General features: G+C 51.7%; 1 protein-coding gene across 1 annotated transcript; it reads right to left on the reverse strand.

Moving 5' to 3' along the window:
- Positions 1 to 6,833: 6,833 nt before the first annotated feature.
- Positions 6,834 to 7,172, reverse strand: RPRM (reprimo, TP53 dependent G2 arrest mediator homolog). The gene has a single exon (XM_035566112.1). It carries the CDS (start codon positions 7,170 to 7,172, stop codon positions 6,834 to 6,836), a length of 339 nt encoding a protein of 112 aa, XP_035422005.1.
- Between the last annotated feature and the right edge of the window lie 8,175 nt (positions 7,173 to 15,347).

The following is a 15,347-nucleotide window of genomic DNA, read 5'->3' on the forward strand; positions in this document are numbered from 1 at the left end:
GTTATTTGTGTACAAAAATGGTCACGGTGTACCATTTGAAAAGGAGCTAATGTGATAGCAAACAAATGGAGTGTGTAAAAAAAAAAAAAAAAATTACTTAAGATGCTGTGTGATTTCCTCTTCTTTAATACAGCATGAATATGCCAAGGAGATTTGTGCCCAGTGGAAATCAGCAGGCTGGAATTAGGCGATGTTTACTGACAGGGATTAATCCTCATACAGGTGGTGCGGAGTGAGGCTGGTTAGACTGTGGGGCATTTCCCTGCAAATGAACCAGTGTCAGGCCAGTCATAATGAGGCAGGGAAGGGGTATTTAGTGAATGACAGCATCGCATAAACTCATCTGGTAGGAAGAGTGCCAAATAATCTCAGCAATCTTTTCCATCTTGAACACATACGTTTTGGTACATAGAGTTTATATTTGGCAAAGGGGAAGGGAGATGTAGGTGTCATTAATAATGAAGAGATTTTAGTGAAAGTTTGAATGGATTTGTGAACCACTGAACCTGTATTCTGAGCACTTTGAGTGGCATTTCCATTACACACACAAATGCCCTAATTGGCAATCGGGTCTGAGAGCACCGCGCTTGCTATCAAGCAGCCACCAGCCTTCTGGGGAGATGTGGCTGATGCTGGCAGAGTGAATTAAAGAAAACAGCTTCTTTCTCCACGTCCTGAAATTGCTGGTTATAATTCTGTTTGTTCTCTTTGTTTGAAAACCTTTGAGTAGTTCTTACGTGTAGTTAATATTTACAGCATGATCGGTGTTTCTCATTCCTGTAGCTTCAGCAGTGCACAGCAGCAAACTGAATGATGGAGTTTCCTAAGGCAGCAAGGGAGAGGAGCAGGTCCAGCTCTTTGTGAATGCAGCAGTATCCTGTAGGGAATATATTCTTAAAATTCTTTTACCTGTGACTTTTGCTCTAAATTTTATATCTTCCCAACAGAGACTTCCACAGCCTGATATCTCCCATGCCCAAACGTTTCCTGCAAGCCAGAGAAATAACTCTATTCCATGCCTAGCCTTTTTTTTTTTTTTTTTTAGGGCTGAGCTCCAAAGTATTTTCTACCTGATCAGCTTATCCTTTAGAGTTGTATCACACATTCTGCATTCTTGTTTCCAGTTCTTTGTTGAAGCCTGCATTTATCTATCTGTTTTTTTATTTTTTTTTTAACAGGAAGTGGGGATAATATGCTTTAACTTTTGGTTAGCCCTGAAGAGGTCAGGCAGTTGTACTGGATGATCTTTGAAAGTCCCTTCCAACTGAACTTTTCTATTCTAATCAAGAAATGAGATAAAAAGGAAAAAAATCATTCGTTACCTGGAGGAACTTAAGAAAAGGTAATTTTTTCCTTTTGCCTAGTCTGAACCTCCTCTGGAGCAGCTTTGTGCTGTTCCCTCGCATCCTGCCAACTGTTACCAGGGAGAAGAGACTGGCACCTCCCTTTTATCACTTTTGTTGCCCTCCTCTGGATGCTGTCAAGGACCTTATCATCCTTTTTATATTGTGGGGCCCAGAACCGCACACAGTACTCAAGGTGAGGCCACAGCAGTGCTGAATCTAGTGGGCTAATCTCTTCTTCTGGCCAGCTGTCTGTGCCATATTTAATGCATCCCAAAATGCGGTTTGCTCTCCTGGCTGCCGGGGCACGGTGCTGGTTCACATGGAGCTGCTGCTGATGTGGGCGTCCCAGCTGCCAGCTGTGATGGTTGTGTACCCAACCAGAGCCGGGGCTGCCAGCCATTATTTATTGCACGGTATATCCACAAACGAGGCACATGCACCACTGAGCTTTTGTGTGTGCGTGTACATTTTACTTTCACATTTTCTACATTGTAAAATCATTCCTAAGGCTGTTGTAGGCACTGCGGGCCAACCCTCATGCTCCTGGCTGCAGCTCCTGGCACAGGGCAGAAGCCAGACCCCGTCGGGAGCCGGGCAGCAGCTCCGTAGCGGTGCTGCTGCTGCATGGCCCTGCCGGCGCTCCGAAATGGAGGCAAGCGGGGGGAAAATCCCAACCTGATTGTGGTGGAATAAAGGACATAAAAATGATAGATTGCTTTGTGTATTTTTCATATCATGTGCTCATGACACTTTTTTTCCATGTGCTAAAAATACCTTCTGGAGCTGCGGAATGGGTCCCCAGCTGCTAGTGGCCAAGCTGATGGATACGCTTAGTCCTGAGCAGTCCAGGCTTCCGTTGGTTTCCTTCTTCAGTGACGGCATCTGGTCCTCAGCTACAAGCAATTTTTGGCATTAAAGAAATAAAGGTGTCCCATAAAAGAAACCAGCACCCCACAAGGGTAGGTGAATTGTGTGGCCACCAAGGTCACTTGCTCTGGGCTTAAATTCGGTGAAGGAGGAAAGAGAAGATAGTGCTGCTAAAACTTTGCATGTGAGTGTGTGTGTGTATTTTCCTACCCAAGCAGGTGCTTCTATCTCTCCTGTGAACACCCACTCCTTTTTGGAAGCCTGCTGATTTCCCCAACTTTGGCAGTACCTGAATTGACAGATTCACCGGGCTCTTTTTTAATGTAACAAAAACTTTTCCTTTTTTTATCAAGTTTCAGGTTTCTGCCCCTCAGTGTCCGTGGTGCTTTTCCCTTGCATTTTGTACACTTTCTGCTGCTGGCTGGCTTCTCTCTTTCTTCTTTCTTTCAAAGAAACCTGCATCACCGTTCCAGTAATAGGAAGTAACAGTGCAGAGGAGACTGGGAGAAGCAGAATCGTCTGAATTGTCTGAAAAAAAGCTGGCTGCCAGCCACCGGGCACACATGAAAGTATGATGTGCAATAGCTATCACTTTTTAATGGTGAGCTAACAGAAAATTAGATTTTTGGACAGCAAGTTTAAACCTTAATTATGGAGAGGACACTGCTGTTTTATAACATAAAAGAATTGAAAGACTTGATGTCCCTCGGGGCTCCTTTCGCTACACCAGTCAGACAGCCCGAGTCATGGTCTGCTGAAATCAATGGCAACGGCAGAAGCCATTCACGCACACAAACAGTGATGGGAGGAAGGAGAGAAGAGCACTGGTAATGATTCATTCTTTAATGGTAATTAATATGGGCTCAAACCCAGCTAGGGCTGCGTGTTCAAATGGGTTGCCTATCCAAATACGAGCCTGAATATTTTTAGGAAACCCTTCCTCTAAGGGTCCTAGCTCCAGCCAGAAGCAAGCGCTCTTCCTGTCACTTACAGTGAAGATTTTTTTTATTTTTTTTTAACTACAAATAAACAGTGGGACTTGTTTTCCTTATTAAAGCTAAATTGCCTTTAAAATCAATGCGAATTTTGCCTGAATACAAACCCAGAGTAAAGCCCCGTGCTTGCATATATCTTAACTGCTTAAGTGCACCTTTTCTGCCTACTTCAGACATGGTTTGATTATTATTACGACTAAGATGTGGGAAGCATACAATTAAAATTGTATAGCCATCGAGACAAATTTAGCCCGAGTACACTCAAAGGGTTATCTAAAAGCAGCTGCAGTTGCTGGAGTGTTTTTAATAAGTGTATCTCATTTAAAATATTGAACAAAACACTTCAGTGCCTGTTTGGGAAGTGGCTAAGATACCTCTTGATTTTTGTTCTGGAAGATTAGTGCACATTTTGAGCTGAAAGGGGGCAATCTTTTATCTCGTGTTTCTCAGGCTGCGCTCCCAGCTAACTGGAAGGAAAGAGGAGACCAGTTGTGGGATGAGAGAGAAATCAGGTGGAACTTGGCAGGCTGCTGGCAGCATGCAAGGGGGTTTTTAGGAGTATTTACAGGGTATTTACACAGAAAAGGGGCTCTAGCTCCTGGCTGATGCTCCACAGGCAGGGCTGAGCACGGGCACGGCCTGGCTGTGGCTCTAGGCTGAGGCGAGCAGTGCTGCGTTACTGCCTTCCAGACAGCACAGCGTGTTAGGTATGGAGACAGTCTGAGGTGAGACTGCTCCAGCCTTGCCCTGAGAAAAGTGAGATTTGATCTAATAATGTATTTTAGACCGTACGTTAGTAGCTGATGTAGTTTAGCTGAGGCTGCCCCATCCCTGCAGTGCCCAGCGCCAGGCTGGGGGGGTTTGGGCAGCCTGGGATGGGGGAGGTCCCTGCCTATGGCACCGAGGAGTTGCAAATAGTGCCCAGGAAGGGAATTATTCCAGCTGCCGTGCTCTGGTGGGGGCTGTATGGACTTTTGGGGCTCGTTGTCTCTGAAACAGCTGCTGGGAGGCTGCAGTGAGGTCCTGGTGCGAGTCCTGCTGAGAGGCCCTGCTGCAAAAACCTGGCCCTGCCACAACCACAGAGCATCGTGAGGGCCAGCATTTTCAGACAGACATGAGTTCTTCCAAATCTCAGGTTTAACAGTAACAACAGAGAGCTGTTCAGGTCTGCCAGGTCACTCTTACGGAGTCTCCTGTCCCTCTGGGAATTTCACGGATGGAAACATTACAGAGAAATGGGAATTCTCCTTTTTGGTGGTAAAATTGATTGTATTCTACCATTTAATCTGAATAAACTAGGGACAAGGATGAAGAAGCAGGTCAGGTGTTCATACTGTCTTCAAGCCAACTACAAGGCGAGGGAGCCCTTCCTCGGGGCACCAGCTTTATCCCAAATGCACCGCTTTCCCCTGATGCTTCCACACTGCAGAGTGGTGTTGGTGGAAAGCAGCCCGTGTCAGTATCAAAGCCACGGCGCTGCTGGTTTGGTTTCAGCCTGTTGTAGGAGCTTGTGGGGCTTTCCTGGTCAGCACCACAGACCAGGGCTCTCCCAGCAGCCTTCCGGCTGCTTTTCTATATGCATCCCTGGAAGGATGTGTGAAGGGAGCTGTGAAACCTATGCTCCCCCTCAGGTGTGCAGGCTGGTGGCTGTGCATGCACCAAACACTGCTCCCAGCATGATTGGAAGCCATCTGCAACCATGCCACGCAGCATGAGCCACAGCTGATATCAGGGTCATTCCTGCTGCCCGAGATGCTTCTTCCCCATGCCGTCCTCTCCCTGCCTGCCCGAGTGGATTGTAAATATCCTGTCTCCTCCTGGTCTCTGAGCACCAAAGTCCCCACGGTACAGATGGAGAGTGCAGCCTGAGCGACGCCAATGGGACTGGAAGTGTGCAAGCACCTTGGCAGCATGGAGATGGAAAGCCCTTTCCCCAATCTGCCTAAACTGAGGTCTCTTTGTAGAGCTTAAAAACAAGCCTCGAGCACATGGCGGGGGGGGGTGAGGGGCCCTCAACTTGGAAGCGGTCCTTAGATTGGAGACAACTGGGCTGACTGCGAACTCTGCAATTTTCTTGCAGAAGCAGGAATTTACCATCTCTCAGATTTACAGTGCTGGAAAAAACTGTGTCTCCTGGCAAAAGTTAATCAAAACATCCTACACTTTAAGTGTTTGCTATAACTAATAAAGAGTACATAATGAATCTAGCCCTCAAACAATGTTCAGATATGCAGTGCCCTCCCTGCAAGTCAGACTGCAGCAGTGGCCGTGCGCTGCGTTACCGTGAAGTGACGCGAGTTAAAAAGTTTGAGATGTTTTGCAATGAATGAAACATCTCTGTTAGGAGTTTTCACTCTTATTGTGTTGTCTTTAAACACTGCATTATCTTCTGTTCCTGCAGCATTAAGCAGTAAAGAAAGGAGGAGAGTTTTGGTTAAATTTCTCACTGATGTTTCAGTTGATAGATAGCTTAGTAACGTTTATTTTGATTTAATGACAAATTCCACAGCGTATTTGTTCCCGAGAGAACAGGCAGATCTGTTCTTTTTCTTTCCCTTAAATGAGTACACGGCTGAGATTTCTGCTCATCTTAGGGAATCATACTACATTGCGAAATTCTGTTTTGTCTCATTTTCTACCAAAAGTTTATTCACAGTCAGGAGGTCGTCTCAGGCTCCAGCTTTATTTCACACCCTTTTAAGCTCTGGTGCATGTTGTAAATGCTAAGTTTCACCTTAGTCTATCTAAGGGGAAACTCATAATAGCATCTCCTAATGACACCCATAATAATTTGGCGGTTTGACCATCTTCGCACCAGCTCAGGAGCAAGTGAGGGAAAACCAAGCAGTCTGAAGCCCCAAAAGCTCCTCCAGCAAACTTCCCGACTATTATCAGCATTACAAACAGCGACAATTAACAGTCTTGCTCCAGGACCCGGGGTGTCAAGAGGGAGAGCTAGCTTACGGGGCTTGAGCCTTTCCGCACCCATCCCGCTGCTGCAGTCCCCAGCAAGCGTTTGTGCCAGTTCCGCTCCTCCCTCAGCAAATGTGGCCACATTGATTTATCGCTGGCAACCAGTCCAAGCCCTCAGGGATATGATAAACAGCTATGCAAGCCTCTCATAGAAAGATGTTCTGTTATCCCTATAAAGGAAATGGATGAAGGAGAAAAAAAAATTTATGAGAGCATAAATATCTCCCCCCCACCCCCGACGCAAGACTGTAGCAAGTCACCTGTTGGCGACCCTCCGGGCGGGCAGTGGGACGCACTCGCACTGTTCTCTTGCGGGGGGCACGGGGCCACGCACCGGGGGCGTCGCGGGGCAGCCCCAGGCGCGGCTGTGGGGCGCTGTGGGGCGCTGTGAGGCGGCCCCAGGCCAGGACGGGCGGCGGGGCCCCGGCCGGTGGCGCTGTCCCGCGGGTTGCCCCCACCGCTTCCCCGCTCCCCGAGCCCCGACGGCGAGCCGCGGGCGAGGCGGAGGGAAGACGAACGGCCGGACCTGTTGCCCTCACGGCCCCTTTTAACTCGGCACCTGCCCAACAACCGCTCCCCGGGCCGCCCCCGTTTGCCCCCGGCTCCCCCGGCCCCGCAGCCGTCGGGGCGGGCGGTGTCGGGGCGGCGGCGCTCAGTAGGGCCCCACCACCACCGCCTCCGCCTCCTTGGACGGCCGCCGGTCCTTGACCAGAAAGTTGATCATGCCCTCGGACTTGATGAGCAGGTTGCAGCCGAGGAAGAAGATGCCGAAGACGACGGTGAGGGCGAGGACGCACATGACGGCGATCTGCACCACCCGCATGATGTACACGCTCCGCTCGTCCGCCGCCGCCGCCGCCGCCCCGCCGCCGTCGGTGACCACGGAGGCGGCGGTGCAGCAGCGCAGCGCCCGCTCCAGCTCCAGCGCCGCGCTCCCGGCGCCCGCCAGCAGCCCCGCCGCCGCCGTGCCGCCCGCCGCCGAGCCGTTCATCCCGCCCGGCCGCCCCGCCGCCGCCGCCGCCGCATGCAGGCGGGCCGGGCCGAGCCGAGCCGAGCCGGGACCGGCCGAACCGGGGAGAACCGAGCCGTGCCGAGCCGAGCCGGGGCGAACCGTGCCGTGCCGAGCGGCGCCGTGCCGTGCCGTGCCGTGCCGTGCCGTGCCGAGCCGAGCCGTGCCAAGCGGTGCCGAGCCGCGCCGAGCCGCCCCGCGCTGCCCCGCTCCGCCCGCAGCTCCGCGCCGCGCCCCCCGCCCCGCCCCGCCGCCCCCGGTGGGCTCCGGGAGGGGGCTCGGGGGCAGGGGGTTGGGGGAGGGCTCCGGGGGACGATGGGGAGCGGGGGCCGGGGGCGCAGGGTTTGGGGGACAGGGTTCGGGAGAGAGGGGCCGGGGACAGAAGCTCTGCAGGTGGGTGTCAGGGCTGGGCTTAAGGCAAGTTCTGGGGGCGGTTTCCTCGGGGGTGGGTTTGGGGAGGGGTTTGGGGTTGTCAGGGCTCAGGGTTTGGGGAGGGGGATTGTGCAAGTTGGGTCTCTAGGGAGCAAGTTCTGAGGTGGGGGGCTCCTCACAGGGGGCTTTTTAGGGAACGGGTCTTTGAGGGTTTCTGTGAGCGGGGTTGGGGAGCGGTTTTGGGGAGCAGGTTTCAGAGGTGCGGGGTTCTGGAGGCAGGTTTGGGGAGCAGGTTTCTGCCACACAGGTTCCCGATGCTGTAGGAACAGCCAGACCAGCTCCCTGGGGACCGCTGCCGACAGGAGCTGCAGAAACCCAGTGGGATTTTGGGGTTGCACCCAGCCACAGGCATGTGGCAGCGTGTGGGCTGTGCCCCCCTGCAGCCCCACAGCCCACAGATGGCTTCTTGTCTTCCCTGTGGGAGCACCACACGTGGGAGCGTGCCAAGGAGCAGCGTGAATTTCCTAAATCCATATTGCTTTCCCAATGGATTTGCCTGTGGGATTTTCCCTGTGGCCATGGGGAGCGAGTGTCCCAGGAGGGGGTCCCAAACCCTAGGGATGTACCCGAGCACAGTGGGGACCAAAGCAGCCCCCAAGGGAGCCCCGTGTGCCACGCCTGGGTGACTGGGAATGCCTCCAGGGGGGATTCTCTGGGGGATGGGGAGATGCCGTGCAGGGGCAGCGGGGACCAGTGTGGGGCGGGGCCAGGGCCCCCCTTGGGATGTGGCAGGGTAATAAGGGGGCTCCCAAAAGCAGCCCCTCAGGGCAAGGCCGCTTCTGATGCCACCAGCGGCACTCAGTGTGTGGTTTGGAGGTTTGGGGCTACAAGGAGGGAGGCGGCAGCTCCCCGGCCGTGGGGCGGTGATGAGGATTGGCTGCTCCCACGCCTCCAGCCGAGCCATGACTTGGGATATTGCTGAGCAGAGGATGTGGACGCAGGCACTGCCGGTGCCGCGAGCAGCAGGCGGCCGCTGCCGTCGTTAGCCCTGCCCGCTCTTTGCTTGAGTGGAGATTTAATTACTGCAAAGAGAGGGAAAATCTGTGTGCCAGGGGCTGCGAGCAAACACTGCCCATGGCAGGCTGGGGGCGATGGCCATGCAGCACATCACGCTGTCCAGGGCTGGTCCTTGGAGGACTAAACGGTCTCATGGGAATAAACTAATGGGGCAGTCGAGGCCAGGCACACAGCAATGATGTTTCCCGAGCCCCTTGCAGCTAATTCATCTCAGGGTGGTGGCTATTTCGTTAACTGCTCACAAACAATTCCCCAGAGCCCAAACACAGACCGCTGCTCACATCCTGGTCTCGCTGCCCCTTGTTCCCTCGGCGCAGGGCTGTGGGGTGCTGGTGCTGGTGCCTGTGCAGGGTTCATTCCCTGCAGCACTGAGTGCGGCTCGTGCCGCCTCCTGCCCAGGGCAGCCCACCTACGAGGCTGTGCTGGACGAGGTTTGCTGCCTTATCAGATGGGACACGAGGAGAACATTTTGTTTTTACTGTTGAAGAAGATCATATTAATTCTAATTAGCGACGGGAGTGCTGGCAGTTATTTCAGCCAGAGGAAAGTGCTGGAAGAGAAGTTCCAGCTCCACATGGCTCCTCTTTGCAGTGTGTGATTCCCTTGCCAAAAGGTGGATCGGGGTCGGCCCCTCGCAGGTCTCACAGTTCACCAACTTCTGGCACCTCTCCCCACTGGTTAGGAAGTTGTTCACATCCCTAAGCTGTGTTGGGAAAGTGCTGGGTGCTCCTGCACCTGAAAAGTTAGTGGCTAAGGGTAGGGAGGATCCGTGTGAGTGCTGCGGGCCACTAGGGAAGTTTTTTGTGGATCAGTCATTTGGAAATCCTAGCCTGAAAGTGCTTCAGAAATGTGTCCTAGTAAATGAGTCTCAGTGCCCTGAGGTAGCAGCAACATTAGACCCATGCTAGATACCAGGACGTCACAGCACAATAAAGCAGTGGTCGTGTAAAAATACGCAGAAGAGGGAAACTGCAGAGAAGGCAATCTCTGGTCATGTACGTGGTGGCCTGTAACACCAAAATTTAATCTACTTTGGTTTTCTGTGATGAGGAGCCAATATAAAGAAAGACTCCTGGTCTGAACAGGCAAAACTGTGTGCTTTCAAACCTCCCCTTTGTAATTTAACAGAGGGATTAAGGCAAGGTGTGCAATTTAACCTCCAAAAATTCATGTCATTGCTTTTGTTCTTTTCATCCTTATGATTTGCAAACCACAACTGGAGAGCTGTGAAGAGTGAAGTGTGCTTCTTCTTGCCCATTGAAAAAAGTTTCTACAAGCTTTGGCGATGCAGATTCCAGCGCGTGCAGCACCACGTGGGTGCAGAGTACTTGCTGTAAAGGATCAGGAAAGGGCACGCTCTCCTCCCCTCATCCAGGATTACGGGTGCTTGGAGGCTGGGGGCACCCGGAGCTCACCTGCAGGGCAGCCTCCAGCCTTGGGGGAGTTTGGGATGGGGCTGGGATGGGGCTGCAGTAGGAAGGGGGATGGGTTGGGATGGGATTGGGATGGGATGGGATGGGATGGGATGGGATGGGATGGGATTGGGATGGGATGGGATGGGGATGGGTGTTTTGGGTCTTTCCCATAGGTAGCAGCTGGCTTCCAAGAACAGACACTTTTGGGAGTGAGGGACATTCTGGCCAAACGCTGCCTTCATCCTGCGGGACTTGATCTGAAATCCAGCTCCCTAGGTGCTGCTTGGCCAGCACCAGACCATGTCAGTGAGGCCGGCGATTCCTCTGCCCACGCCTGCTGCAGTGTAGCTTTGGGTCCGAGCCCCCAGCAGACAGCAGCGCCTGGGTGAAGGATGCCCCCAAACTTCCGCTCACGATGCATGTGGGCCACCAGCGCTGCCGAGGGGGTCGTGCATCTCAGCACCCAGCACACTGTGCTTGCACAGGACCGGGGATGTGGCTCGGCGCTGGCTGTTCTCCCCACCCAAGCCAAGGCACCCCACTGTGTGGCTGTGCGGACTCGGGGTGGATCTTGGTGCTGAGCGGCACGGTAACTCCGGGCTGCCGGGCCCGAGGAAAGCCGAGCGCAGATTTCAGGTCGTGCAGTGACATCTAGTGTGTGCGGGGAGCTGGCAGCCGGCGTGGCGGGGACACGGACACGGGCACGGGCACGGGCACAGACACGGGCACAGCGCCCGCGTGGCGGGGTCAAAGGGACGGAGCCGTCATCTCTGCGATGTGTGCTTTCTCACACCGCATGGTAAAGTCAGCTGACACCTGGCGTCTGAGTCTAACTAAGGATTTTCAGCAGAGACGGTGGCTGTCTTGTTTCCTTGTGTTCTTTCTTCATGCATTTCGTCTTCAGACGCTCCCTCACTCGGGATCTCAGCTGAGATGAACACTGCATGACCACAACATTTTATTCTTTGGCTGACATGACGTGCACGCTGAACCTAGCCCGTGCTCGGTCGCCCCAGTGAGCGGGACGAATCCCCCTGGCATGTTGCCATCACTCGACAGCCATGGAGGTTTCCCCAGCACGTGCCACAGCCAGCACCGAGCAGGGCCCGAGAGCCAGCGCGGGAGATGCCGCCAGCCCCTTCCTGTCCCTGTGTAATTCAGGTGTGCAGCCGCAGACATTTTGTGGATAATACTGAAGAGGATCGAAGCACAACCCCAAAGGGCTGCCTGGCCCTCCCCGTGGCTTTGGGTGGTCAGATGTTTCCTTATTTCCTGCTCAGTGGGACCCGGGAACAGCCCTAAACCTGGCCTGAACCCATGGTGCTGGCATGAGCCACACGGGCCAGGGCCTGCCATGCCTGAGCGGCTTCCCCCTGGGCACTGCGGTGCCTGAGGAACGAGAGAGCGGGGATCTCCCCAGGGGATTTTAGATTTTTCTTTTTTTTTTTTTTTTTACTAGTGACTTCGTTTTATCATCTCAATTTGTTCTATTTTGATCAAGGCAATGAAAACAAGGCTCCGTCTTCTAAACTATTTTATCCAAGGAAGTGAGAAATTGTGTATTTATAAAACATGCCAGTCAATGGATGCGTGAAACACACTCTGTTCCATTTTGGGTGTATTCCTCTGGTAATTAGCTATAAATACAGTCTCATTTGGTGACCGATTTTAAGTGTATTTATTCTACTTAGATGTGGAAAAATATTCATGTTGATCAGCTCCCCCGAGGCCTTCATCAGGCAAGCTTAATGAAAAGAACAGACAGGTGCTTTTTATGAGCGCTTTTTTTTTTTTTTTTAATTTAAAAGAAGGCTTGTGACCGTACCTCTTTCATCCTGGTCTCCAGCTGAAAGCCCATGCTGTCAGCAGAGTTAATATCTCACAACAGGACCCTCTGGGCTTCTGGGTGTAAATATTCACGGCTTCATTCTCCTCCGTTTTCCCGTTTTCTTATAAAAATTGCAATAACTGATTATGGAAGCTTGGAAAATAATGCCATGAATTTACAGGGTTTGATTCAGTTCACAGTTAGGGTGATGCAAACAGGAGCGTCAGAAAATGGAGTGACATCGGTGCCAGACTGATGCAACTGGCTGCCACCTGGATATACAATCTTTTTACAGAGTTCAATTCACCTGCAAACATCCCTGCTGTGGGCATCCCTGCTGCAGGTCTCCCTGCAGAAGCGGTGGTTTGTCTCCCCGCTGCAGGTTTGCTTTGATGATCAGCTCTTCACCTCTGCAGCACTGCTTCAGGCAGCAAGCGCTGCTAGGTGGATTGCCAGAGCACCTGGCCAGATGTGCTGCACAGGATAAATTTTTCCCAAAAGATAGCAATTACGGAAATGAATATATTTACTTGTTTTTCAGTGAATAAAGCCACCAGGCTCTGTGCTCACTCTAAAGTGTCGTAGCATGTAATTTGGCTGCCTACTGGGATGGAGGTAATTAATGACAGAGGGGGAGACAGCTGTAACGATTGGATATGGACATGACACAAAGAGGTACGTCTCTATGTTACAGAAATACTCTTCCGTGCTAATCCTGCGGGAAGTGCGAATCAGTGCCCTCACCAATACACCAGCGGTTTTCGGTGCCCTCCATGAACTTACAAATCACACCCAGGGAGCCAGCCCTCGCGGGACAAGCCTGCCGTGTGGTTGGGCTTGTGCAAAACCACAGTCTGACGAGAGGTGCTGCTGCGTAGACATGGTGCGGGCACTGCGCGGTGCCAGACGTGGCTGTGCAGCAGAACTGTGTGGGGACTGAGCTGGGGACATCGCCCCCAGCCCCCTGGGCACTCACGGCATGGCCACAGAGGGCCAGCAGAGCTGCCTTTGGGCAGAGGGGCTGAGTGCCTGGGCTGGGGACCGCAGGGGTAGCACCTGCCTGTTCTTTTGTGCCATCAGCGGGCTCAGGTCAGGCCCCGCGCAGCACCGCATGTTCATTAAAAGCTGCTTTCAAGTTAAGTGAACTTCAGCAGCGGTTTTCTCATCTGAGTTACCGGTTCTCGGTCAGCAAAGGCATTTAAAATGTGTCTCTATTGAAAAATTAACCGAGAAATGGGTTTGTGGAGGCTTCTCAGCATGCATAGCAGTGATGCTTCTTCAGGGTCAAGACCTGCAAAGACGAGTTTACAAGTGATGCTTTAATGAAACCACTATTAGCATTTAAATGGGAAGGCATTGACCAAATTTTTAATAAAATTACCTCTAAAAGGGAGCTTAAAATAAGCATTTTAAATTATACCAATTTCTTCAAGCTCAAACCAGAAAACCTTCGGGTGATAATGGAGTTGAACGAGCTGAAATGCAGGAATGCTAATACACAAATCAAGGAGGAGAAAATTGCCTTCCTTGACGTCAGATGAGTTAGCTGGTTTTAGCTGTACAATTGCAAGGCGTGGGCATCACCACGGCCCACTCGGGCTCTGCAGGGACCATCCGGCTCCCATGCTGGGGACAGGTCTGGGTTGTAAATTGGCAGTGAAAATGGGCAGCACTGTGCAGAGGGGACACGGGGCTTCCTGGGCAAGAACAAGTGCCAGCAGGCAGCAGGAGTCCCACGGGAGGGCCGGGGCTGCCCACGCAGCAGCTGCCTCCCCCAGCGCAGGTGTGGGGCTTTCTGCAGATAGCGCCCCGACTGTTATCACACATCTTGCTTCTGGTGCTGGCAGCTGCAAGCAGGTCTCTTACACCGCTGCTGGCAGATGGCACTTTGCAATTCCCCCAGGGTATGGAAAACATCAGAGGTTGCTTTCCTTAAAATGATATTTCTTTCTGCCTTGTTTTTCATCTGTAATTTATAGTAATGTGTTTTAATTTCAACACCAAGTTTTGATTGTGCCTCTGCTCCATAAGGATTCAGACCCATTTTCCTGTACCCATTTGCACTCCTCAATAAACGTTTCATTTCCCTGCAAACCTCCAGCATGCAGTGCACAAACACAAGAAGTTCCCCGGGAACTAAAACCATCCCCAGCTGTGAAGTCCCCAGCATGCGTGCTCAGCAGCCTCCAAAAGCATAAGAAATACAGTGCAAACCAGGCTTTCAGCTGTAAAAATATGATTCTATCTTTGTTAGGTGTTAGTGGTAGACCAAGAGTGAAACAAATTTTGGAGAAGTCTTTTGGAAGATTTTGTTTTAGGGAAATAACTGCCACTGTTAATCAGAACTTTTCGAAGTTATTATCAGTCTCCTAGTCACAAATTACCAGACAATATATCAGCCTGTTCAGTCTGTCATAATCTGATGATATTTAGTCAATGTTTTACTTAGTATTTTAATACCTCAGCATGCCCTAGATCACAGGATAATGTCCTGCCTTCACAGGGTCTGGTAGCGTTTTCTTCTATAATGAGTAAATAAAAAAGCCCCACATGCTTCACCCTCTGTGATTTAATGATTTAAGGGCGGGTGCATTTGCTATGCAAAGATCCTGCCTGGCCTGCATGTGCTTTCATGCCACAGCCTTGTGTGAAGCTGGTGGGAAGAGAAGAGCCGTCCAGAGGTCCCTGAGTGCCACCTCGTGCTCACAGCAGCTCCTCCGAGCCAGCACTAGCCCTGATTCGTGCTCTACAGCATACAGGATTCCTGCTTATAGCAGCAGATGAAGGGATTGAAGTGGGAAGGCTCAGCATCCTTTTTGAGAGTACTTGTCTGGTTGTTTATAATTGTTGTAAAATAGCATTTCCTCCTCCGCTGTCTTTTTAAGCTGTCTGATTTTTGAGATTTTAACAGGAACCTTTCTCATAAACCCTCACAGTGTGACCTTATAACCCAAGACTGTGGAGGATGTGTTCTCGTTTCAGAAATACAGTGAAGTTCGGTGGTATCCCTCCCTGAATGACACACCCCCGGAATCCTCCTCTGATTTCTCTCAAATGCTGTCAGTCTGCCTCTGCTAAGCGAGATCAATTCCCAAATCCATCCTCGAAGAGCACTGCTGAGATCCTTCCTTCGGCTCATCACTATTTGCTCTTTTTGCACACCATCGAGGTATTTTGGCCGACGCCGTGCCACTCACTAACCCCCCTCATCCTCCTCTTGCAATTAATCCCACCTAGCACTGCTATAACGCTTTTGCAGGGATGAAAGCCCACATTCCTTTTGTCCAGGGGCTGCAACAGTCTTCTGGTCTGCTACAGCTCTCACGTACGGACACAGCCCATTGTTATTTTACTGCCTGTTTCACTCTTCCTCTTCTTAACCTGTAGGCATTAGTGTGAAATTAACTTTATTTCCAGTGGGGCAGTGGTAGTGGAACAAAGCCCAGCTTGGGTTGAGGCACTGCA

Source organism: Cygnus atratus, chromosome 6 (assembly GCF_013377495.2).
Source record: "Cygnus atratus isolate AKBS03 ecotype Queensland, Australia chromosome 6, CAtr_DNAZoo_HiC_assembly, whole genome shotgun sequence".
Lineage (NCBI taxonomy): Eukaryota > Metazoa > Chordata > Aves > Anseriformes > Anatidae > Cygnus > Cygnus atratus.

Coding starts and splice junctions, on each gene's coding strand:
- RPRM (XM_035566112.1), bottom strand. CDS start 7,172: ATGAACGGCTCGGCGGCGGGCGGCACGGCGGCGGCGGGGCTGCTGGCG.